Here is a 26030-nt window from a genome sequence, read left to right as displayed (position 1 = left end):
TTTAAAATTAAATTAAAATGCAGATCTTATCAGTTTAGTGTGATCCTTGCCCTTGCTTTTCCTTGCTGAGTTTTTCAATGTCTGGCACGTATTTGGATACTTTAAACTGCACCCAGGCTTCTGAGTGATCAGTAGTTAACCGGCTCTGAGAGGGACAGAGGACAGATTTCATGTTTGAAAATACCTGTTCACACAAGTATGTGGATCCAAATGCAGAAAGCATTGCAAATGCAACTTTATTCAAACAGTTAAACTTCACTGGCAGGGGCGTCCAGCAGGTCAGAATAGAGGCCCCATGATCTCTCTCAGTAGCTTCACGTGCACTCCGCAGATCTCCAAACTTTGATGCCCACAATTCTGAGCTTTTTAACTGCATGAGCTGCATTTTGAAATCTTCAACACCCATCCACTGAAATACAGACAAATCCAAGTTGCTTTCACTGAACTTTTCAGGTTTAATTAGAAAAGAAAGCATTGGGCCAAATCGCTTGAAATCGGTCAGAAAATTCTGATTCCAGTTCTTGCATGTACATTCTAATCTCAATGTCAAACGCAGCGCGCTGTTCCACGTGGCCTGATAGTGATGTAAGCAGCAAATCAGGACTTAAAAATATCCCAGTACAGTGGCGCTGGAACAATTTTTAAGGTGGGGGTGCTGAGCTGCGCCCCCTCTGGCCCCTGTCTGCATCCCTCACTGCCCCAGGCTGGGGCCAGTGAGCCACAGCTGGGGGCAGCTGCAGAGCTCCAGGCCGGCAGCAGAGCCCCCCAGACCAGTGGCTGGGACCCGGGGCTGGCAGCGGGCTGAGTGGGGCCGGCGGACGGAACCCCGGCTGGCAGGAGGCTGGCGGCCAGTACCCCAGGCCAGGAGCAGAGCCCCCGGGACTGGTCGCCAGGACCCGGGCAGTGTGAGTGCCACTGAAAAGGAGCTTGTGTGCCGTGTTTGGCACGCGTGCCATAGGCTGCCTACCCCTGCTCTAGCTCAACCAGAAGTTAGGGGCTGGCTGCAGCAATCACTGGGTGAATTCTCTGGCCCGGGTTATGCAGGAGGTCAGATTAGAGGATCATATGGTCCCTTCTGGCCTTGGGCTCCATGTATCTCCATTTTCCCCACCCGGGGCACCCCCTTTGACAAGAAAGTTTCTACGGTTACCTAAGAAACACTGTACAGAGTAAGAGGTGCAAGGTCTGGCTTGTTGGGGCGTAGTCCTTTCAACTCAGCCTTTCTCTAATTGCTGCTGAGCTGGCTTCACAGGTGATTTATAGATTGTTCTCCCCAACAAATCCAGGGCTCCAGGCTCTTCTGGCACCTATTTATTCAGCTGCTTTTGGTTTTAAGCCAGGACTTGCACTTTGTTTTACGTTTGCCTTGGTTTCGAACCCTGGAAAAATCAGTCACCTTGATTCTGCTTTCCACGGCACACAAGTGTAGCCTTAAGATAAAGGAGCTGATCGGTGTTTGATCCAGTCTGGCTTGGGTAGAGCTAACACAGCAGTTCTCAAACTTTTGTAGTGGGGACCCCTTTCAAATAGAAAGCCTCTGAGTGCGACCCCCCGCCCTTATAAATTAAAAACACTTTTTAATATAGTTAACAGCATTATAAATGCGAGATACAAAGCAGGGTTTGGGGTGGAGGCTGACAGCTCGCGACCCCCCATGTAATAATCTCACGACCCCCTGAGGGGTCCCAGCCCCCAGTTTGAGAACCCCTGCGCTAACACACCTGCTCTCGTCCCTGTCTGTGACCATATGCAAAGCCTTGCAGTGCAGCTGCCTCATTTGCATGGCTGGCCAGCTAGCAAGCAGATTTAAATGTGGCGTGAAGGGCTAAAGTCACCCAGCAGAAGGCTTTTTGCTTGGAGCTTTGGCATTTGCTGCCATATTGGGCAGGTGTCTTCCCAACACCCAGTTTGATTTGCATTTGTAGTGTGGCTGCAGAGCAACTTGTTACATCCATGGTGAAAACTGCATAGACTGATGGAAGGAGAGACATACTGAGACTAGGCTGGTGTCTCCAGTCCAGTCCAGTCCAGTCCTTAGCATCCATGTAACACAGTGATCCTCACCCATTTTCATTCAGCAGCTTATTGATCTGCTGGAAGGTGTTTGTAGCTGCCCCCAAGCAGGTCTTTTTCCATCAGACATCACAGACCTGGTGTGCTAAGCACCCTTCATTCAGGCTAAATGGGAGACGCAATTACGCCCCTTTTACATACTCAGGGATAGAAACAATAGAAGCCACTGCCCAAGACACTGAGCTGCATAGCAAGGTAGAAGCAAGAACTAACCCAGGGAGAATAAGGGGGGATTTCATGGCTAAAGGATTCTTTGGAAAGCTGTCTGTGTGATAAGAGAGAGCCAGCAGACAGCGAGAGACGCAGTCATGAGCGTAGCCTGAGAGGGATCAGAGAAAGCTTCTTGGGCACAGGCCTGGCTTGAGATGCAGGCATGGAAAATAGTGAGCAATCAAACTGGCGGTGTTTGTTCCTGCGGCATGGAGGGAGACTGGCTTTTGTACGAGGATTACACCAAAGAACATACCTGGCTCCGTCATCAATTTCTTCTCTTAATGGAAGCAACCTGGCAAGGCCCCGACTACTGGCTAACTTCTTGGCCCACTGAGATACCGTTAAACCCACTGCTGGGTTCTCAAAATAGTTCATCTTGCAGCAGGATTGTGCAGACAGCAGCTGAGCCACAGACCCCGCCTAGAGACCCTCCAATCAAGCCGTTAGCTGAGGAGTGCAGGAGCGCTATGTCTGTAGAAGAAGCACTCATCTGCTCCAGCCACAGCCATTTCCAGCTGCAGGGAATGGTGCAGGAGTGCCAGTTACCTTCGTCTTCAAGCCCATCCTCTCCCAGCAGTGGTTGCAAGCTACCTGACCCAGCAGAAGGGGCTGTAGGAAACGGGCCACTGGCAGCCGAGTGCTCTTAACCACTCTGGTCCCAGCTGCTCAACAGCAAGGCCTAGTGGTAAGGCCTAGCGGTAAGGCCTAGTGGATAAAGCACTGGACTGGGACTCCGGAAACCTGAGTTCTGTTCCTAGCTCTGCTCCTGGGTGACCTTGGGGAACGTTGCGTCCCTGCTCTGTGCCTCAGTTTCCCCAGCTGTAAAATGGGGATAATGATATTGCTCCACCCCCTTTGTAGAGCACTTAGATTTCTACTGATGAAAAGTGCTGCCCGAGAGCCAGGGATTACTCTCTGGCGGTGTAGAAGCTGACCATGAATTGCTTTAACTCCCAGCCCACTACATACCTGAGAAGAAATACAATCTGTCATTCCATCTCCCATTTTTAGTAACCACCCTCCAGCTGTCCCCTGTCCTCCTGGAATTTCACCAAAGGGAGAATCCAATTGCTGTGTCCCTGGCTGACATTTGAAATGTCACTATTTGGGAGACGGGGGTGCAGGAGATCAGCTGGACCCACTCTTGAGCGCGGACACCCAGGCTACACCCTCTGGGACAGGAAACGGGGGATGGCATGAGGCCAGTGCGTTGTGTGTGGGCTCGAGCTGCAAGGGACAGGAAGAAAATGTATTCCTGAGGATGCCCCCTCTTGAAATCAACAAAGGGTGTTTCAGGGACTGGAGGGAGATCAGGCAACAACTGGCCTGGTCTTATGGACCTAGTGAAGTGAGCTGGGAGCCAGGACTCCTGGGTTTTGTTCCTGCTTGCAATGGGGGACTGGCCATTTAAGGCCAGAGGAGGTAAGTTCCACCATCCCATGTGTCCAGAGAAGCAATTGAAGGTGTCATTGGGAGAGAAGAAGATGGTTTTGGGAAGCAGTATGGGAGAGGGAAGGTTTAGGGCCATGTCAGACCATTTGTTCTTTTAAGGGCCCTGGGACCAGAGCCTGTAGGGTGGGTGGGACAACACTCCCCCTTCTCCCAGCCCACGCTGATAGGGGTTTGGGGTTAGTAGAGCCACCTGGGGAAGATCAAGAGACTGATTAGTGGGGGCGGGGAGGGGAGCAAGAACTCAGCTGGGTCAGCCCCAGCAAGGAGAGTTCTGAAGCCCTTGAACTGGGGGGCAGTCTGGAGGCCAGGGCTGGAAGTACAGTCCCTAGATGGAGGACGGTGACACCTTAAACTTGAGGGGGGAGTGGGAAGGGGCCTTTTGAAAGCAGAATGTTATTTAATACGTTAGGCCTTAGGCGAAAGGGAGTATTGTTTCAAAGGTCTTGACTGTGACTGCATTATTCTGGGAACTCAGTGGAAACTGAGGCAGGGAACCACAGGGGCCACCTTGGGGCACCCTGGGGGGGCACCTGTTTATACTGCATCTACCACCAAGTCTTTCTGTGACCTTCAGCCAGTTGCGTCCCCCTCGGTGAAAGGGTCCTGGAAATGTTTGCCCATCTCACTGTTGTGCTGTGTAATGAGCCTGTGTGAAGTACATGCAGCCCTGTAACTAGGACAGCGACATGCTGGGGGTGGGGGCGGCTGTGCTTGCATTTGGAAGTGCATGTGCTTGCTGAAAAACACCATCTCAGGCAGAAGCCTCTTTTAACTTTACTTTCATGAAACAAGAAACAAAAGGATACGTCTTGATGTGATCGATCATTCAGTCTCACAAAGATTCAAAGATCCAGAAATCTAAAAGCCTTGATCTTAATATGAAAGTGCTGCGCCATGTAAAGGCTGTTCATAAACTCACACTGAAGTCTGCTCGGATAGCAAGCGTCTGCGTTCTACGGGTTTCAGAGAGGTAGCCGTGTTAGTCTGTATCAGCAAAAACAACGAGGAGTCAGTGCCACATAGGCTGAGGTTTGAAGTCAGATCCCTTTCATATGACAGGAGAATCAGGTTGCTCTCGCTCATTCATGGGTCACGCTCAGCCTGTGGTGTGATCCAGCTCTTTACCAACAAGAAAGGGAATTCTCCCGAGCTGCAGCTGATGCTTCGAACAACATGATCACTCTATTTCCTGTAAAGGAGGCTGGGGCACTTTAGTGTAACACTACCCATGCGGACAGGCGCGGTCATCCTCCTCCCCGAGAGGCCGGAGCTAGGTTGACCAAATAATTCTTCCGTCGACCTACCGCTGCCTATCAGGGGACGTAGGTGGCTTAACTACATTGCTCAGGGGTGTGAATTTTTCACACCCTGATCAATGTAGTTAAACCAACCTACTTTTCTAGTATAGACTGGACTTTGGTCAAGACCGCACAGCAAAACAGTGGCAGAGCACCCAGGAGTCTAGAAGCTCAGTGTGTCTTTGCTTGAACACCCTGTAAGCTATGCTCCACCCCAGAGCCAGAATCAGCCCTGACGCCCTGGCCCCCAGCTTCCTCCATTCAGGGTACGTCTCTGCTGCGATCACCGGCTGTGACTGCGGCTCGGTTAGATGTACCCAAACTAGCTTTAATCGAACTAGCTCAAGCACCGGAGCAGGGAAGCTGTGGCAGTGGGGGCTGTAAAAGCTCACTGGAACTCTATGCTGAAGTGTGCTGCCAGGACCCAAGTTAGCTAGATTCAGGCTAGCTCAGGTATGCCCACCTGAGCTGCACTCACACCCTATGATTGCAGCATAGACCTACCCTGAACCACACTGCCTCTGAGCCAGGCAGAGAACCCAGGAGTTGCCCAGGCTCCCTCCCCCCACTCACACCGAGTCTATTCAGTTTCCTCCTCTGACACATTCAAAGCCATATGCTGTTATTCCACCCGCACATTGCATCACCTCACCAAGGATGTGGAAATCCGGGGGCTGGGCTGGGTTCCGCTGTAATGGAACTGCGAGATGTGATGGTAGCCACATAGTGAGTATGAAACAGCCAGCTAGGTTGCATCAGCAGCAGTGACATCTGTCAAGCTGCCAGGTCTCTCGCTCCGGCTGAACAGAGCTCACGCTGGGAGCTGAGAGGAGCATTTGCAGCCGAGACCCAAAACACCTGCCTGCTCAGAATGAAAAAAGCAGGTTTTCAGGGAGCGTTTGAAGCCAGAAGGGACCATTAGATCATCTAGTCTGATCTCCTGTAGACCACAGGCCAGAGAATTCCATCCACTTACCCCTGGATTGAGTCACATAACTTGTGCTGGCCTAAAGCATCTCCTAGGAAGGCAGCTACCCTGGATATGGAGACATCAACAAATGGGGAACCCCTCACTTCCTGGGGCAGTTTGTTCCAGTGTTGAGTCATCCGCACTGTACAGAATCTGTGCCTTGTTCTGAGTTGGAATTTGTCTGGCTTTAACTGCCAGCCACTGGTTCTTGTTTTTTCTCTGCTGAATTAAAGAGCCCTTTACCACCTATTTCAGAGTAACAGCCGTGTTAGTCTGTATTCACAAAAAGAAAAGGAGTACTTGTGGCACCTTAGAGACTAACCAATTTATCTGAGCATAAGCTTTCGTGAGCTACAGCTCACTTCATCGGATGCATACTGTGGAAAGTATAGAAGATCTTTTTATACACACAAAGCATGAAAAAATGGGTGTTTACCACTACAAAAGGTTTTCTCCCCCCCCACACACAAACCCACTCTCCTGTTGGTAATAGCTTATCTAAAGTGATCATTCTCCTTACAATGTGTATGATAATCAAGCTGGGCCATTTCCAGCACAAATCCAGAGTTTAACAACAGGGTTCCCCCCCCCCCCCCCGCCCCATTCTTGTTAAACCCTGGATTTGTGCTGGAAATGGCCCAACTTGATTATCATACACATTGTAAGGAGAATGATCACTTTAGATAAGCTATTACCAGCAGGAGAGTGGGGTGGGGGGAGAGAAAACCTTTTGTAGTGGTAAACACCCATTTTTTCATGCTTTGTGTGTATAAGAAGATCTTCTATACTTTCCACAGTATGCATCCGATGAAGTGAGCTGTAGCTCACGAAAGCTTATGCTCAAATAAATTGGTTAGTCTCTAAGGTGCCACAAGTCCTCCTTTTCTCTTTACCACCTGGTATTTTCTCCCCATAAAGTTAAATGTACAGGGTAATCAAGCGACCTCTCAAATCTTTTTCAATAAGCTGAACAGATTGAGGTGTTTGCGCCCATCACTCTAAAGCAATTTTCCAGCGCTCGGGACCATTTTTGTGGCTCATCTCTGTGCCCTCTCTAATCTCGCAATGCCCTTTTAACAATGTGGACACCACACCACAACCAGAGTCAGTATCCCAGCCTCAGTCTCCCCAGTGCTATACACAGAGGGAAAATCCCCTTCCTACTCCTACTCACCTCCCCCCCGTTTATACATCCAAAAATCGCAGTAGCCCTTACTGCAAGAGCATCTCACTGGGTGCTCCCGTTCAGTTGTGTGTCCACTATGATCCATTAATCCTTTCTGGACTCCCTGCTTGGCAGGATATGGTTCCTCCATTCTGTGCCTTGTAGAGGAATTTACAGTGAGATAACTATGGTGTGTTTGTTATCTTGCTGTTAAAAAACCCCACCTTAGGGCCAAAACCTGTCCAGTTGAGAGCAATGTTTGCTTAAGGCATTCCTCCTCCTCAGAGCCAGCATGCTCTGTGAACACAGCAGGTAATCCAGCACGCCTGTGCATCACAGCCCACATGGGGCCCGCTGGCTCATACTCTCCACATCCTGTTGGCCAGGGCTGTTTCCTTGAAAGGCTTATTTCTAGGCCTGGTCTGCAGTACAGCATTAGGGCAACATAAGGCAGCTTACATTGACCTTATTATGTCAGCGTCTACACTACAGCCTTGCTCCCCCCGATGTAAGTGCCCGACTACACCGACGACATAACTCCACCTCCGCCAGAGGCGTAGGGGTTTTGCCAGCGTAGTTAGGGCGATGCAATGTCTGTGTAGACACTGCGTTACTTACATGGGCTGTTGGCTGTCACTCTCATCAATTTCACAGCTAGGCTCTGCAGCTCTGGGCTAGCAGCTGGAGCCATGAAATTGACATGAAGGGCTGGTAGGCTCCCTGCTGTGAACCCTGCCCCAGGCTCACAGCTGGTGTGGTCACCCTGGGGCGGGTGGAGGGCTCCAGCTGTGAGCCTGGCTACCGCCTCAGCTCTCAGCTCCCTGCTCCCCATGGGAGACAGACTCCAGCTGGTTAGCTCTGCTGGGAGCGGGCAGCTGAGAGCCTGGGTGGCAGCCAAGCTCGAAGTGGGGAGCTGAGAGCCCAGGTTCTCAACCCCGCACATTGCCCCTCTTAAGTCAGTGCAAGCGCTCCTGGTGAGGATGCGCACCACTGACAGAAGAAGGGTAGTGTGGACATAAAAAACTGCAGCAGTTACTGAGGTGGCTGTATGTGGACTTGACTTAAGTTTGCAGTGTAGACATGCGGCATGCCCCTAGTAAGGCCTGTTTCTCTTCTGGGACACTTTTGGGCTGGGGGATTCTCTAGCAGGCTCTAAACTAAAAGGAGAACAGATATGATACCTGTTTCCACGGCTCTGTGACCTCCAGAGACCCTAAAGCGCTCTTAGCCCATGGGGAGAACCTGAGACAGGAAGGATCTTCCGCCGGTGGGCATGCAGCAAAGCAGCCAGGGAATCATCAGAACGCAAGATCAAACCAGTCTGGGCCAGAGCGAGGAGACGCGATGGTCCTCGCCCACAGGTGCTCGGCATAGGAACGAATTCAACTGGGCTGGGAGGGCAGCAGATGTGCGCTCGGGGAAACATGAGAGCTTTCAGGGGGGCTGGCACCGTGGGAGCTGGAGGGAGCACCAGGCATGAGAGGAGAGATGAAGGGAAAAGGGAAGATGGGGTTCATTTGCTGGGCAGAGGAGGCAGGGGGCTCAGGAAAAAGAGGAGAGACAGAGCCAACAGGATTGCTGTGAATGGGGTTTGCACATAAGGGGGCTGATTAAGCGCCATGTCATCCTTCGGTGGAGGCCAGTGCACGATTGTTCTCCATTGTACTGCGTAAGCTAGTTTTACACGGACCAAGCAAAGGGGCTCGCAGCCCTTCTGTTGATGAGGCAATTGCTGGGACACTGGATGCCAGGCACCACCTGGGTTCTGTTCCCAGCTCTGCCAATGACCTTGGGCAAGCCCCTTCTTCTCTGTGCCTCAATATCTCCTCCCACCTATTGTCTGTTTAGACTGTCAGCTCTTTGGGATGGGGACTGTCTCCTACTGTGTGTCTGGGCAGCTGCCTGGCACAACAGGGCCCTGATCTCGGTCACTGTGTGTCTGTGCAGCGCCCAGCATGACAGGGCCCTGATCTTGGTCACACTGTGTCTGGGCAGCGCGTGGTGTGACAGGACCCTGATCTCGGTCACTGTGCGTCTGGGCAGCGCCCGACATGATGGGGCCCTGATCTCAGTCACTGTGTGTCTGGGCAGCGCTCGGTGCCACGGGGCCCTGATCTTAGGACTCTCAGGTCTTGGGACACTGCACAGCCTTAAAGGGTCCTGCTCTCAGGACACTCAGTGTGACTAATAATAAAGTAAATAATCCATTTTATGCTCAGGCTGCTTTGCTTGATGATCATCCGGAGCTTTCCCCCTCTTCGTTTCATCGCAGCAACCACGGATAGCAGCCATGATCCAAGGGGAGAATAAAGCAACGCTTTTACACATGGTTAGAATACACAGTAAGGGCTCCCTCTGGTGGCTGAAGATTTAGGTCTAGCTGGCAGCACTAGTAAGCACAGAGACCAAACATGGACCAGCCCGCATCTCTCCGGCGCAGCGGTGTTTTAGGCTCGGTCCAGTGCTGCATCGCAGGCTACATGTAAACATAAGAACAAGCGGATGCATGGTCATAGTAGAGGGCAGTCACCTGTCTGAGAAGGAATAAGCTTGTGGAATTCGCTGCCTGGGGGTCCAGGGCATTTTCTGATCTAATTTTGCATGTGAAGATGAGAGATGTCTTTAAATGCTCATAGCACAGGGATTAATTGCTCCTCTCTGTCCTCAAGCATGGCATTAACTTCCTCTGGGCCTTCCCTTTCCTTTGAAGCATCCCAGATCAAGTTCTAGATTCCAAGCGACCATTGTGACCATCTGGCCTGACCCCATGGACAACACAGGCCATAGGACTGCCCTGATTGATCTAAAGCAAATCTTTTAGAAAAAACATCCAAGCTTGGTTTTACAATGGCCAATGATGGAGACTCCACCACGACCCTGGGTAAATTGTTCCAATGGTTAATTAGTCTCCCTGTTAAAAATGTACACCTCATTTCCAAAACTGAATGTGTCTAGCTTCAACTTCTAGCCATTGGATCATGCTAGACCTTCCTCTGCCAGACTGAAGAGTCCATTATCAAATATTTGTTCCCTGTGTTGGCACTGATAGGCTGGGATCAAGTCACCCCTTGACCTTCTCTTTGTTAAGATAGACTCCAGGAGCTCAATCTATTTATCACTTTAAGGCAGGTTTTCTAATCCTTTAATCATTCTCATGGCTCTTCTCTGCATCCTCTCCAATTTAATCAACATCCTTCTTAAACTACGAGCACCAGAACTGGACACAGGATCCCAGCAGCGGTCACACCAGGGCCAAATCCAGAAGGAAACTAAAATCTTTGCTCCTACTCAAAATTCCCGTTTATACATCCCTGGATCGCATTAGCCTTTTTAGCCACAGCATCGTGCTGGGAGCTCATGGTCAGTTGATGACCTTTTTCAGAGTCTCTCCTCCTGTACGTACAGCCCACATTTGTTCTTCCTAGATATCTATATTGACATTTAGTCATATGATATTAAACACATATCATTTGCTTGCACCCAGCTTACCAAGCGATCCAGATCGCTCTGTATCAGTGACTTGTCATCTTCATTGTTTACCACTCCCCCAATTTTTGGGTCATTTGCAAACTTTATCAGGGATGATTTTATGTTTTCTTCCAGGTCATTAATAAAAATGCTAAATAGCGCAGGGCCAAGAACCAGCCCCCGCGGGACCCCACTAGAAACACACCCAGGGGCTGTTGCTGCAGGCAGGGTACTACCACAGCAATTAGGGAGAGGCAGTGATGCCTAGTGGATAGAGCACCAGACTGGGACACAAGAGCGCTTGGTTCTATTCCTAGCTCTGCTGCTGGCCTAAGGCCAAGTCCTACTCTGTGCCTCAGTTTCCCCATGTGTAAAATGGCGGATGGTGATACTGTCCTCGTTTGAAAGCTATGGGTGGTAAGAGCTAGGTTTTATTATTCAGGGTAGGCACCATCTCTGAGCCATTACCATGATGCACAAGGAGCAAGGATACCAGACTGCTACCTAGAGGGATCTACAAATCTCATCCAGGATTCTGGGCCTGATGAACCAGTGCATCTATTAGCCCAACATGGCTCCAGCTGAGATGGGAGCAGTGGTTCAGTGCAACATTCATGCACGGTGAGAGGACAGACCTTCCTTAAAAAGAATCGGGCCTCACCCCAGGGAGAAAGGACCTTTCCCTGCATTCCGGGCTGCCCCAAGAGAGCCTGCATTCTCCAGGAAAACAACATGAGGGAAAAGCCCTAACAGGGGACGACTGCTCCGGAGATTGGCCCTAGTGGCCTCTTTCATGAGACACCAGGGTAAATTCCTCAGCAGTAGATAGTCCAAGCTCTGGAGAAAGCCAATTAGAGCAACAGCCCCGGGTGTATGGTGAACTCCCTGCAGCATCTGAAGGTCACACAGCAGCTCCTGACCAGACCCACTTAGCTCAAAATATTAAGTATTACAGCCAAAATACTTGTCCTGAAATGGCAACTGTGCAGCATGGCTCCTGTTCTCCTCTACAGGCTGGGCTCCCCAGCCAGACTACATCTTCCATGATGCACTGCCTCCCTTCAAAAGGGAAAACTCTGGTGCATCATGAGAGTGGCAGTCCAGCCTATGGGGAGAATGGGAGCATAAGGTGCCTGAACTCCCACGATGCACCACAGCAGCATTTCAGAATTGAAATCATTTGGCTGAAAACACATAGTCCTGTTTTTCTTGCCAAGATTGTCCAGGCAAAATTTGGGGGAAAAACCTACCCTCTCCCCTCTGTACATCGTTCCCCACCAGCTCTGGTGACAGTCTGTGCTGTCGAACCGGCAGAGGCTCTGAAAGTGGGGAATACCAGAGGCCACTGAGACCATGACCTGCTCCCAATGCCAGACAGCAACACCCAACAGGAGTTTCCTGCATGCACCTCAGAGCCTTATGTCAAATCTACCGCCAAGAACCCCATCCCCATTCCCTCCCGCCTCCTTCTGCAGGGCTCTTCAGAGACCACCACGGAGAAAGGAGCGTTTCACAGACAGTTTATTTCAATACAGCCCTGGCCACGCGGTCTGGCTGCCACTCACCAATGGGTAACACACAGTTGTGGTCCCACTTCTAGTGCAGACTCGGCACACATACTGACACGAACGGGGGGACGACGACAGTGCACGCTGGTTATATGGAGGGAAAACACAGAGGTTCGGGGATGGTTGTGTCAGGGCCCTAAAAGGATTTTTTTTATACAGTTGCTCTCTCCCGTTAGACCCACCCACACGGGATCTCAGCTGCCGCATTCGAGTGTGGGGAGGTGGGACTGAAATTTTCGACTTGTGGTTCCGATCCATTTGAGGGGGCGTCCCTTCCTCACAGTGGAGAGTGGCTAAATTTGCTCTGAGACAGTCACTGATTCAGGGACTAGGTGCAAGGAGGAGACCAGAGGCAGGGTGGGGTATGGGGCCGATTCGATCCAGTTCTCTCATTCCAAGGACTGCAGCATAAGCAGCTGTTTCAGGACTTTCGTTTGGCTTGTCTCACGGATCTCGCCGGCTAGGAACATCTCGTCCACCACGGTGTAAACCTGCCACAAAAACAGACCACCTGTGAACGAGGCGCACTGAGAACAGCCTCAGCACTGCCTCTCCCTCTGGGGAACTCTGCAGCATACCCGTAGCCCGGTATGCAGCACCTGGGTTCGTCCATCAAGTGGCACCGAAAAGCATTTCCAAGGACAACGCTGTTTCCTCTGCCATTTTCTGCATCCCAAGTGCCATGGGAGGGTAAAAAGACTGGCACCTGTGTCCTCCCCCAGAGCAGCAGAGTGACCCTGGCACAGTGGGACCCTCACGGTACTGAGGCTTGGCAAGTGGGTCCATAGCCATCAAATAGAGACCAGCATGCTTAACCTCTCCCTGCTACATTCCAGCCCTCTAAAATCCCGCAACCCGCAGTGGGGATTTATGTACCGGAATGCCACAGAGTTGCATGGGATCTGCCCTGCAGAAGCTGGAAGGGTCATCAGGGACAAGAGCTGCCAATTTAACACGTTATATTTTGAATGTTTAATCCTTCCTCCTCCCCACCCAGGAGATGGGGAGGCCAAGCACGCTCAGCGCAGCAATGATTCATAGATTCCACAGCCAGAAGGGGCCATTGGGATCATCTCGTCTGATCTCCTGTGTAGCACAGGCCAGAGAACGGCCCCAAAACAACTCCTAGAGCAGATCTTAGAAAAACATCCAGTCTTGATTCCAAAATTGTCAGCGATGGAGAATCCACCATGACCCCTGGTCAAATGTCCCAGTGGTTAATGACTCTCACTGTTGAAAAATGACTCCTAATTTTCAGTCTGAATTTGTCCGGCTTCAGCTTCCAGCTATTGGATCACGTTAGAGACTTCCTCTGCTAGGCTGAAGAGCCAGTTATTCAATATTTGTTCCCTACGCAGGTACTGACAGACTGGGATCAAGTCCCTGCCTAACAGTCGCTTTCTTAAGCTAAATAGATTTAGCTCCTGGAATCCATCACAATAAAGCATATTTTCTAATCCTTTAATCATTCTCGTGGCTCTTCTCAGACCCCCTCCAATTTATCAACATCCTTCTTGGACTGTGGGCACCAGAACCGGACACAGGATTCCAGCAGCGGTTGCACCAGGGCCAAATACAGAAGGAGAATAGGAGTACTTGTGGCACCTTAGAGACTAACCAATTTAGTTAGGAGGAGAATAATTTCTCATAGAAACATGATTGTCTCCACTCCTACTTGAGATTCCTCTGTTGATGCATCCAAGGATCGCATTGGCCTTTTTGGCCACAGCATTGCAGTGGGAGCTCATGTTCAGCTGCTTATCCACCCCCATCCCCCAAATCTTTTTCAGAGTCACTGCTTCCCACGATAGGGTCCCCCAGCCTGTAGGTACGTCTGACACGAGACCATGTTATGCAGCAGCTGCATGGAACTGCACAGTGACGGGCCCCGCGCTCCCCTCTCCGCTGGGCTCACCTTGTAGAAGTTGAAGACCAGGTCGAGTTCACAGACGTTGTGGAAATATTCATTCAAAACCTGGGCCAAGAGAAAGGAGAGCTGGATTTCAGAGACTGGGAGAAGGAAGGAGCCATGCCACTTTTCAGTCAGAGATGCTAAAGCCACAAGGGACCATTGTAATTGTCCAGTCTGATCTCCTGATTAGCACAGCCCACAGAATCCCACACAGGATCCCTGCCTGAGCCAGAACGGGTCGTTTAGAAAGACACAGCCAGCCTGGATTTAAGACTCCAAGGGATGGAAAAAATCTACCCTTGTCTCTGGATCAGCTGTTCCAATGTATCAACCTTACCTCTAGTTTCAGCTTCCAGCCGCTACAATGGTTGAGACCATTGCCTGGGCGGGATATGCCTCTGCCTCAGAAAAGGGTCACCAAAGGACATCCCTTGCAGCCAGTGGAATCTGCAACCCTGACCCCCTTGAACACAGGCACAGCCCCCAGTCTACCTGAAGGATGAGGCACCGTCTTTATGTCCCATCACAGCCGAGATCAGAGGGGCAGAAACTGCTGACTGTCCTGCCAGCACAGAGAGGGGCTGTTGAAAGCAGCTCACGGTCCTTTTAGGGCTGCCGTCCCTCTGAGGAGCTGGCACAAAGGACCAGGCCACGAGACGGCTCAAACTAAGGGAAGGGCAGAGGCCGCGGGCAGTGCTCACCTCCACGAAGTTGTGGATGGCCTCCAGGTAGGCCAGGTTGTTGTCGTTCACATCCACGCAGATGCAGAAGTACAGCCCCGCGTAGCGGCGGTAGATGATCTTAAAATTCCGGAACTGGGAGAGAGAGGAAGAGGACCAGCTGACGTCTGTGCTGCCCCTGGGTCAGACAACCCCCCACCCCCCAGCTAGCCCCTTTCTGGAGCATAGAGCAGCCAGTCAGAGACAGCATGGCCCAAGGGGTCACCCGTATCACCGGTGATAGCCGAGTCTATAGAATAATCCCTAGCTCTAGTCTAGTGCTTTCCACCCCGAGACCTCAAAGTGCTTTATGAAGGAGGGGCAGAATCATTAGCCCCATTTTACAGATGGGGAAACTGAGGCACAGAGCGAGGCAGCGATTTGCTCAAGGTCACCCAGCAGGCCAGGACACAGCCAGGAATAGAACCCAAGTCTGTCCCCACCCACCCCCCGAGTCCCAGTCCAGTCATCGCATCACAGCAGCTCAGTGTCGGCCTGCTGCCCCCAGGCTGATTGGAGCGACTCCAACGAGATGAGGCATTAATGGCTTGTGGCTGGAGGAGAGATACCAGGAGAATTGTGAATCCCTACGCAACTGGCTGGGCTTGCCTCAAACAGACTAGCTGGCTCTCCGCTCAAGGGGATCGGGGCTGAGCAGCTGGTGGCTGGTTCTTAGCTGCGGTGATCCACCGCCCCTAGACTGGGTAATGAGCATGCTGTATTCGGAGCTGCCTCGAGAGCCACCCACAGGCTGCAGCCACAGCAGGACCCAGCAGCTGGAGGGCTCGGGCATGGAGATCTCCAAGATCAGGGTTGGTATAAATTGAAGGGTTGTACCAGAGAGGGCGAGATTACACCTGCCACAGCCTCAGAGGCCTGCAGTGTATGCTGGGGCGTCGGTTGGCTGCCCATTTGGCATGCCAGGGGCGCCTTACCTCCACGAAGTTGGTGTGCTTCGCGTCTCGCACCGTGACCACGGCGTGCACCTCCTCGATGAGCTTCTGCTTCTCGTCGTCATCGAACTGCATGTACCACTTGGCCAGGCGCGTCTTGCCAGCCCGGTTCTGGATGAGGATGAAGCGAATCTGCAGAGAGAGCAGGCGGGGTTACGGGCATCCCACCCAACCCTCCCCACCACTAGCACCACCATCCCCCGGGATGCTGCTGCTCAAATACGGGGCGGCTCGCAGGCTCCTGGGAGGGTGGTGCCTCTCCTCCCCCTCATGTCTGCTGGCAGAGAGCCCAGCTGTTCGAAGCTGGAGCCACCAATGTAGGGACCTTTACTCTGAACTGCAGAAAATTCTGTAACTATCTAGACTTCCTCTGCCCTGTGCTCACTGGCTGTTTGCTCCATCCCCCTCCCTCCCTCAGCCCCACTCACCCTGTTCTCCCCTGCATTTTCCCCCTCCTCTTTCCATTTCTCTGATCCCCTCCCTAACTAATCCCACCCAAAAATAAAGTCACAGCACGGACATGCCTGTCACTGCCATCGCTTTGTTCACGCTCGACCCCTCACCCCACCTCGGCTCTGTCTGGTCTATTCGATTGCCAGCTCTTTGGGGCAAGGACGGTCCACTACCATTTGTACAGCACCTTGCACGACGAGGCCCCATCTTGGTTGGTCTTTAGGCATGTAATAAACATGATTGCTAAGCAGCAACAGCTGCGGGGTAGAGTCTGGGGGCTACTTCTTTATGGAGGTGGAGCCGTTGCCTCTCTGTGGGTGCAGCATACCCTGGAAGGAGGGTCTGTCCAAGTACGCTAACATCCCAGTGTGGCCCGTGCCCTCTGCAGGCACAGCTGTGCCTTAGCAAGCAGTCGGCACAGTATGGGGTAGAAGCAGAGGTCACTTTACCAGTCCCATGTGAGGTTATTCTCCATCAGTGACATGGGAGCTGCTCTAAGTCCCAGCTGCTCTTCCCATGTCATTCTGTGTCCCCCATAGACCTCCTTCATGGCACTCTCCAAAAGGGCACCGGCTCCCCCAGGCAGACTGCCCTGGCAAGGGTCTAAGATCCCTGGAGCTTGGTTCTCATTGTCTGGCCCATGTAGTTCATTGGCCTCCTGGAAGCTCTTCCTAGGGACAGCAACAGCAAGAATCAGGCAGTGGGGGACAGGACAGGGCAGATCTCACCCTCACCAAGGTTTCTCCCAGAGGAAAGAGATGCAGAACTGCCTTCGAACATGGCGTCTTCAGCAGGCGTCTCTCCCAACCTGCCCCACTTCGGGGGCCCTTTGTCAGCTGCTCCCTCTGACAAGATCCTGTCCCTCCCTTTCACCCGCTGGCATCCCGTGGCTGTGCACAAAAGACAACATGTCTTGCGCCTCCTCCCACCCCACCCGTTCTGCTGGGCTGTGTGGGAAACAGATAACAAGGGGGGTTGTTGACGCAGGGATGCCCCAGAGCAGGAGAAGCCACACGCATAGTTTGCGACTTCTCTGTCCATTGCCCTGCTGGTCCCAGCCTCCTTCCTCCACTTCTGCCCACCAGCCTGTGTCTCATGTCACAGCCATAAGCCGGGCCTGTGTGGATCCTCCTTCCCTTTCTGAGGGCTCCTTCCCATCACCAGGAACCCCACCATAACAGCGAGGCCCCACGTAACAGCCAGAGAGATCACTGCTTGCACAGCTCCTCTGGGGTGTCAGCACCGGGTACTGTATCCCGGAAAGCAAGCAACTCACAGAGACTCAGGGGTGGTGGTGGATGATCAGCTGAACACAGGCTCCAAAAGACGCTGTGGCCAAGAGCTAATGCAATCCTGGGATGCATCAACAGGGGACTCTTGAGTAGGAGCAGAGATGTGATTTTATCTCTGTATTTAGCCCTGGTATGACTGCTACTGGAATCCTCTGTCCAGTTCTGGTGCCCACAATTCAAGAAGGATGTGGATAAATTGGAGAGGGGTCAGAGAACAGCCATGAGAATGATAGATTCAAGGAGCTCAATTTATTTATTTTAACAAAGACAAGGTTAAGGGATGACTTAATCCCACTCTATCAGTATCTACATGGCGAACATTTAATAATGGGCTCTTCAGTCTAGCAGAGGAAGGTCTAACACAATCCAACGGCTGAAAGTGGAAGCTGGACAAATTCAGACTGGAAATAAGGGATCAATTTTTAACAGGGAGAGTAATTAACCACGGAGACAAACTCACCAAGGGTCATGGTGGATTCTCCAGCACTGACCATGTTTAAATCAAGGACTGGACGTCTATCTAAAAGATCTGCTCTGGGGACTGTTTTGGGGCAGTTCTCTGGCTTGGGTTATCCACGGAGTCAGTCTAGATCAGGGGCGGGCAAACTTTTTGGCCTGAGGGCCACATCGGGTTTCCAAAATTGTGTGGAGGGCCGGTTAGTGGAGGCTGTGCCTCCCCAAACAGCCAGGCGTGGCCTGGCCCCTGACCCCTATCCAACCCCCCTGCTTCTCACCCCCGACGGGCCCCCCCGGGACCCCTGCCCCATCCATCCTCCCCTTCTCCCTGTCCCCTGAGTGCCCCCGGAACCCCTGACTGTCCCCCGCCACCCCATCCAACCCCTCCTCTCCTTCCTGACTGCCCTCCTGGGACCCCTGCCCCCATTCAACCCCCCTCTTTCCCACCCTCTGACCACCCCGACCCATATCCACACCCCCTCACCGCCCCCCCGAACTCCCCTGCCCTCTATCTGACCCCCCCGCTCCCTGCCCCCTTACTGCAGTGCCTGGAGCACCGGTGGCTGGCGGAGCTACAGCCATGCCACGCAGCACAGAGCACCGGGTCAGGCCGGGCACTGCAGCCCCCCTGCCCAGAGCATTGTGCCGGCGGCACAGTGAGCTGAGGCTGCGCGGGAGGGGAAACAGTGGGGGAGGGGCTGGGGCGAGCCTCCCGGGCCAGGAGCTGGGCAGGAGGGTCCCGCGGGCCAGATGTGGCCCGCGGGCCGTAGTTTGCCCACCTCTGGTCTAGATGATCACAACAGTTCCTGCTGGCCTTGGAATCTATGAATAAGCAGCAGTATGGGAGGGGTCACGGCAGATGGCTCCTCCCCAGAAGGAGCTGCCTCACCACACTGCAGGGCCTTGCTAAGCAGGGAAGGGCATGAGTCGTCCAAGCAGCCCGCAAGGTCTTGCATTCTGCTGAGCCAGGAGAAAGGGCTTGCTCAGAGGAAATCCAGACGAGCAGCTGGCATGGCTCCGGCACAGAGCCGGTTGGTCGCACAAACTCACGGGGGGATCTTGCTCATTTCCAGTCCATTGACAGCGGGCAGACACATGCAGGAGACAGGCAGCACTGCAGAGACACCCCTGCATTTTAAGCTTGTTTTTCCTTATATTTTGCTGGGCTTCAGCATCCAAACATCTCACACCACGTCACACGCTGCAGCTAATCCTCACGTCACTAGCTGGGAAGTAGCCCCTGTCCCCATTCCACAGATAGCAAGGGGAGGGGAAGCGGGGTGTCCAAGGTGTGTCAGTGAACCAGTGGCAGAGAGAATGGAGCCCAGGATTCCCGTCTCGACCTGTGTCCCACATTCAGGCCTCAGCAAGGAGAAGGACAGGCAGGAGGGTCAGAGAGTTGGCCAGTTCCACCAGCACCCCACTCACCCAAGCTTCGTGTTTGAGGGTAGGGAAGAAGATCTCACTCAGTGGGGAGCGCTGTATGGTTTTTCCAAACTCCAGCTCTCCCCCACAGCCAGACCATGCGGATTTATCTACTACTCTGCTTTACTTGCGGAGCCCTGCAACGTCACCACACAGCCACTTGCTCCTTATCTCTGCACCGAGACGCTGACCCCAAGCAAGCGGCACTAGCCCTGGGTTTGGATCCCACGCCAAGCAAACTCCATCGCTCCCCAGGCTCTGAGTCCCCCTCCCTGGGGGACAGGCAGCACTCTCACCCTCAGCCAAGACAACTGATGGCCTCACTGCCCCCAGCGCAACCCAAGAGCAGCCGTGCTAGTACATCCTCTGCCTCCCGGCAATTACCGGCCACCAGGGTCCAAGCTGAGCAGATTGCTAGCAACATCAAGGGCAGAGAGACCGGGCAGCTACTCCAAGGGGACCTCCCTTTATAGCCACACATCACATCGGGTGTGAGAGCTTCATGTGGCCCCTATCTGTGTCAAACACCAAGGGCAACAAGGGAGAAAACCATCTCTTTCAGGAGCCTTAGGACCAGACTGAACATTACTTGCAGAGTTCACTCCCATCAGGGTGAGGGGGCTGGCACGAGCCCACTCAGTTTTCCTCATCCACATACTAGGCTCAGAACATCCTTGATTATGCCCAACACAACCACTCAGACGGGTGGGCGGACAGAGGATCTCTAAACAGACAGGAACACTGTCCCCCCTCCGCCCCCACCTTCCCAGCAAGTATTGGAGTGGGCTTGTTCTGTAGCAAAGAGACTTGGTTTTGAGCTTGTGCCGCATGTGTTAGGACCTGTCTGGGTCAAAGCAAAGGGCCAGGCAGCCGAGAAAACAGATCAGAATGGGGAGATCTTCCTGCCATTGTTCCAGGACAGGGCGTCTCAGATCCCACCGCAGATGGGAGGGCTGAACTGTTTCTAATCCTGAGAGAGTTTATGGCAGGGGAGAAATGCCAGGCCGAGGGCCCTGGGGTCTGATTCACTCTAGTGACCCCCTCGAGGATGTACAGGATGGGCAGCAGCTGGGCAGGGGACTAATTGGCGCATTAGCCAGGAGGTTAATGGAAAGGGAACACGCAGACTCCGTGTCAGGGTTAGAGCTAGCCAGAACAAATTCACCAAAACAAGATCTCATCAAACCAAAACGTTTCGCAGAGACCTATTGGCTTCCATTAAACTTTTGTCATGAAGGTTTTTGGGTCAGAAAGACTGGCTATAGCTGGGTGCTTCAGGCCCTGCCCTGGGACATGGGTTCAACTCCCTACCAGGTCTGATTTGGAGCAACCTGGGATGAACACCTCTGCTCTGAAGCAGGCAGAGCAGGGAGTCAAACCCATAGCAGACGCCAGTGCCCTGTGCACCAAGCTGCAGAGCGACACACATGCATTTGGCCAGCTCTCAGCAGGATTCATTTTCCAACCATAAGATCTGCTAGGCTATGAAATCGCCTCCCCGAGGGAAGTGCTGGAAGCCACTTGGCTTAGGGCAGCGATACTCCATTAGATCGACCCACGGGCCAATTTGAGAATTGTATAACAAGAGGCGGGCCGGGCCATTTGTGCAGAAGGCTGACAAAAAAAAACCAAAACCAAGCAAACGAAACTTCAGCTGCCAATAAAGACCTGGACTGCACCATAAGTATTAGCGTTTCTATCTTTTAACAAAGTTTATAAATCAACATTATTACCTGTGTTTGTGGCAATCTCTAATGGGAGATTTCAGAGTAGCAGCCGTGTTAGTCTGTATTCGCAAAAAGCTTTCAGCTCACTTCATCGGATGCATTCAGTGGAAAGCTTATGCTCAAATAAATTTATTAGTCCCTAAGGTGCCACAAGTCCTCCTTTTCTTTTTTCTAATGGGAGAGGTGACATCGAGGATCTCCGGCAAGCTTTGTGAAGCGTGGTTTGTGGGAGGCCAGGGCAAGGTGCGTGCACTGGTGAAGATGCTCATGTCAGACAACTGTGGTGCTGGTTTTTTATGAAGTTCACGCTAGAAAACCCAGATTCGCAGGGGTACGTTGATCTAAAGATCGTTAAAAGATAGATGGCTAGATTCTGGCTACTCTGAAATTGTCAGCATATTGAATCCAGAAATCACAAAGTCCCACTTCTCTGAATTTTCCCTTCAAGACATCTGAGCTCCGGAGACTTTCAATTAAAAATTGTAAGGCATCTTCATCAATTGAATCAAGAATGTTCTTTACTTCAGAAGGGCAAGGTCCATCGACAGAGACAATAAATGGATCACAAACAAAAGCAAATCCTTTGGAATTTTAAAATTCTCAAATCGCATTTTGAAATTTTCCATCAGATGGTTTAGGAATTCATGCATCGTTTTTATCTGCAGCAACAACGTGCAATATGGGAAAGTGCAACATCTTTCCTGTTAAGTTTGTCTGAAAGATTTCAAGATTCCTCTGAATCACACACTTTTTCAAACAAATCCCTAAGACTGCTTGCATGGCCTGGGAGCTGCAAATGGAGGGAATTCAAGTGACCAGTAATATCGCACAGAAAAGCTACCTATGACATAGAGGGGACATCATTCAAAATTCCAGAACTCGCAAGCCTTGTTGGTCTTGTGGTTTGAAGGAAATTCTATTATTTCTTTTTGAAGTGCACAAAACCTCTCTAACACGCGGCCACTACTTAACCAGCGAACATCAACTGTGCTGCAATATTCGCCTGAAATATCTTGTAAAATAGCTTTAAACAGACGATATTGTAAGCTAGAAGTTGACCATATGTAATTCACTAAGCTCATCACAGCCCAAAATCCCCAGACAATTTACTGCAAAGGACAATCTGGTGAATAATGCACTGAAGTGTATTTAATGAAGGGTGTAGAACTGCCAAACGTGAAGCAAAGCCCTTCTCTTTCCCTGCCATGGAGGGACCTCCGTCTGTAACAAGCAAGTTTACTTTCCGCAAACCTGAACCTTCCCCCCGCCCCCCAAAGCCTTTTACTTTTTAAAAAAATGCTCTCTTCTGTAGTGTAGGTTTCTAATGGTATTAAGCACAAAATTCTTCCTGACAATTTCACCACCATAAAAATCTAACAGCAATAGATGGGCAGTGTCACTTAAATCGCCTGATTCTTCCACTGCAAGAAACATATATCTGGCGTTTTTTTAAACCAGAAGGCAGTGCTGACAAATAATCCTCATAAATTATCTCCAATCTTCACACTGTGGAGGAATCAGACAGGGCAACTGGCTTCACACGTTTCACTAGGTCATCTTTGTTTTTATGTCCAGCAAAAAGCTCCTGCAGCATTTCCAATGGCACTCCTTGGCAAGCCTGGCATCCAGGAAAGGCTTTTCTTTTTAGCTAGTACCAACAGTATCTGAAGAGAAGCAGTTATTACTTTTCCCTATACAGTTGCTGATGTTAGGAGAATGATATTTGAAGTGTGCTACAACCATGTCAAATTTTGTCACATCTTGCAATATTGCCACGAGGACCTTATTGAAGTTACTGTGCTTTGATTCAAAGTGGTGCCTCATGCTGACGACCTTACAGACGGGGCACATTAAACACAAAGGGTTTGCGTTTAAATGAGGCAGCGTAATAAAAAGTGACAGATTTCAGAGTAGCAGCCGTGTTAGTCTGTATTCGCAAAAAGAAAAGGAGGACTTGTGGCACCTTGGAGACTAACAAATTTATTTGAGCATAAGCTTTCGTGAGCTACAGCTCACTTCATCGGATGCTTATGCTCAAATAAATTGGTTAGTCTCCAAGGTGCCACAAGTCCTCCTTTTCTTTTTGCGTAATAAAAAGGAAATCTGCTGTCCAGCTCGGGTTTCACTGTCGACTTTGCACCCTTCGCTCTCACTCACATTCATTTTTGGCTCCATTTCCATCACTCATGAAAACATGGGCAGTGTCCAAGCGCAATTATAGCCAGTGCTGTCGTGAGAACTTAAGATCCAGTAAGTTACTAACGAAAGAAGTCATAGGCAAATGATAGGCAGCACATCACTGTTTGTGAGTTTAATTAGACACATTTTTTAAGGTGAGCTGATGGGCCACACAGGAAGCCTTGGTAGGCCACATTTGGCCTGCAGGTGGCCTATTGAGTATCACTGTCTTAGGGTGTTTCAAACTCTACTAGTCAAGGCCCCAGGAGTCAGACTGAAGGGGACACTCCTGCATTTGTAAGGAAATGGACTGGAGAATTGGTCTTTTCCATCGCTAACTTTTGCAATTCAATTACACACATGCGCACGCACACAGAATTCGGTCCTCAATCTCCAGGGCTGAAACTGGTGGGTTTTTTGCGACCATCCCATCAAGATGATAACAGCTTTGGCTCACTCAGCTCCATGACAGCTTGGAACAACAGGCTTAGGCACAGAAGCGTCTGGATATCATTATGAATCCCCTGTGCCACCTGGATTAAACCAGACTAGGTCAGATGGGGCCACTCAAGGGGTCCAGGAACCCCTTGGTTGGATGACAATATCAGCCCAAATCTGTGATCATCTAAAATCTCCCCACTTGTCACAATGCCAAACCACATGGCCCCTCGGAAATTCATAAAGACAACTGGGACTAGAACTCAGAGCCTCCTGCCCTTGCCCCGTAAAGCAGAAGACAATCTCCGTAATCAGTTGGTGCTAGACGCGGGGACCCCTGAACAAACAGCTTACTGCATCCCACACCAGAGACGGCTGCACGTCAGCAGCGGCTGAGCAACCCCTGTACACAGCCCATGCGGCAGTAAGAGCGCTGTCAGAAGTACAGCCCCAGCACCAGTCTTCTTCTGTTACCTGCCTACCAAATATCTTATCCTGCAAGAGCCTCCCTCCTCAGGCACTGGGGCTGCTCCCTACTTCCCCAGGGGTGGGGGAGCTTATACCCCAATGGTGCACCCCCTTTCCCCACCCAGGATAGGGAGCCTCTCCCCCACATCCTTCCCCTACAGAGAAACCACCACTGGTGCCTCTCTACAACCCCGAGGGATAGAATCACAGAATCATAGGCCTGGAATGGACCTCAAGAGGTCATCTAGTCCTCTTCCTTCCACTCCTGGCAGGACAAAGTATTATCCATGGGGCTGGGGATCCTGACCCAAATCCCTCCCCTATAAGACCCCCAATTTTCCCCCTTTTCCCAGGGATGAGACCCACATCCCACCCAATGGTGCCCCACCCTGAATAGGGAGCCAGGCCCATATGCCCCCCAGAAGGTCTTCCAATGGTGCCCCTCCCACAGAGTTAGGGAGCCAGACCCACATCCCCCCTTAGAGTCTCCCAATGGTGCCCCTCCCACCAAGGAGACCCACATCCCTCCCCCTCGGGATGAGGACCCATCCCCCCGGGCAAAGGAGCCAGACCCACATCCCTCCATAGAGCCCCACAGTGGTACCCCCCTTACCATGATGGTCCCGTCCTAGCCAGGCCCCCCAGACCTTCTTCTTTCCCCTCCGCTTCCTCACTCCTTCTCTTCCCACCGGATATCCGGCGCCGTCCCGTCGCGCGGCCTGCTGGGAGCCGTAGTCCCGGCCGCCCCGGCGGAGCTGCCTCCGGCAGGCCGTGCGGCCGCAGCGGTGCATGCTGGGGGTTGTAGTTCCTCCCGCCAGGGCGGGGCGGTGTCGTTCCCCGCCGGCTCCGCCAGGGGGAACCCGGGGTCCGCGGTGCCCGGGGTCGGCAGCGGTCTGCTGGAGCCGGGGAGTCGCCTGGCGGCCCAGCCGGGAGCATCCACGCGGGGCCGGGAGAGCTGCCTACGTTAGCTCGCTGCTGGGAGAGGCCGAGTAGGCCCGAGCCTGGCCCAGAGCCCCGCAGCCCCGGGGAAAGCGAGCTGGTCCCCCCACCACCCCTCGGGACACCACGGGGGGGACCTGTCCCGGTTCCCCCCTGAAGCGGGGCAGTTCCCAGGCCACTTCCCCCACCCGGGGCGGTGGTGGGGGGCGGCTCCCGGGCCGGTTCCCCCCACCCGGGGCGGTGGTGGGGGGCGGCTCCCGGGCCGGTTCCCCCCACCCGGGGCGATGGTGGGGGGCGGCTCATGGCCCGGTTTGCCCCCCAATCCTGGGCAATGGGGCTAGCGGGGAGGGCGACTCTGCCTGAGTCTGGCCCCCGTCCCAGGGGCGAGATCATGGAAGGTACCAGTGGGCTCAGTTCCTTGCACGCTCTGGTCCTGGAGCGGGGCCCTGTCTTCCAATAGCGGGCGTGAGGCCCCCCACCCCACAGCAGCCGGCGGCTGGGTCTGGGCTGTGATTGTGCGAGGTTACATGAGGGACACAAAACCAGGAACGGTAGCTAAACAGAGCTGTAGGACAGATTCGCTTCCTGAAGGGCTTTTTGGTGATCCTTAAATTTAGGAGACCCAGGTTCTAGTCCCTGCTCTGCTACAAGCTCCCTGCATGTCCTCAGGCAAGTCACCTAGTCTCTCTTGGCCTCAATTTCTCCCCTGCACAATGTGGATAAATTCACTAAAGACTGAGGCGCTCAGATATTATGAGGATGAGGGACTTAGCTTAGATTAAACTTGTGTTTTGTACCCAGACCCCACAGTGACTGGACCGCAGACAGATCAAAGTGACATGCAAGCTCCTTAGAGCAAGGAC

The 26030-nt window shown here is 52.3% G+C and overlaps 1 protein-coding gene across 6 annotated transcripts; it reads right to left on the bottom strand.

Annotated features, from left to right (window-relative positions):
* Positions 1-1580: 1580 nt before the first annotated feature.
* AP2S1 (adaptor related protein complex 2 subunit sigma 1) lies at positions 1581-25002 on the bottom strand. 6 transcript variants are annotated; one of them, XR_006287200.1, is made up of 6 exons: positions 24842-24991; positions 15774-15923; positions 14821-14934; positions 14123-14182; positions 6903-9701; positions 1581-6252 (listed from the first exon to the last, which is right to left on the bottom strand). XR_006287200.1 is itself a non-coding variant. In XM_043534546.1 (5 exons), the coding sequence occupies exons 1-5, from the start codon at positions 16480-16482 to the stop codon at positions 9648-9650; spliced, it is 429 nt and encodes a 142-aa protein (XP_043390481.1). In that variant the 5' UTR covers positions 16483-16674; the 3' UTR covers positions 9270-9647. The 6 variants fall into 6 exon arrangements, 5 of the variants coding, with proteins under 5 accessions (XP_043390481.1, XP_037740441.1, XP_027686995.2 ...); XM_043534546.1 differs by lacking the exons at positions 1581-6252; positions 24842-24991 and adding an exon at positions 16432-16674 and having other exon boundaries at positions 9270-9701; XM_037884513.2 differs by lacking the exons at positions 1581-6252; positions 6903-9701 and adding an exon at positions 12143-12698 and having other exon boundaries at positions 24842-25002.
* Between the last annotated feature and the right edge of the window lie 1028 nt (positions 25003-26030).

Source organism: Chelonia mydas, chromosome 23 (genome assembly GCF_015237465.2).
Source record: "Chelonia mydas isolate rCheMyd1 chromosome 23, rCheMyd1.pri.v2, whole genome shotgun sequence".
Classification (NCBI taxonomy): Eukaryota; Metazoa; Chordata; order Testudines; family Cheloniidae; genus Chelonia; species Chelonia mydas.
The sequence above is the reverse complement of the archived record's forward strand: the minus strand, read 5'-3'. Positions and strand labels throughout refer to the sequence as shown.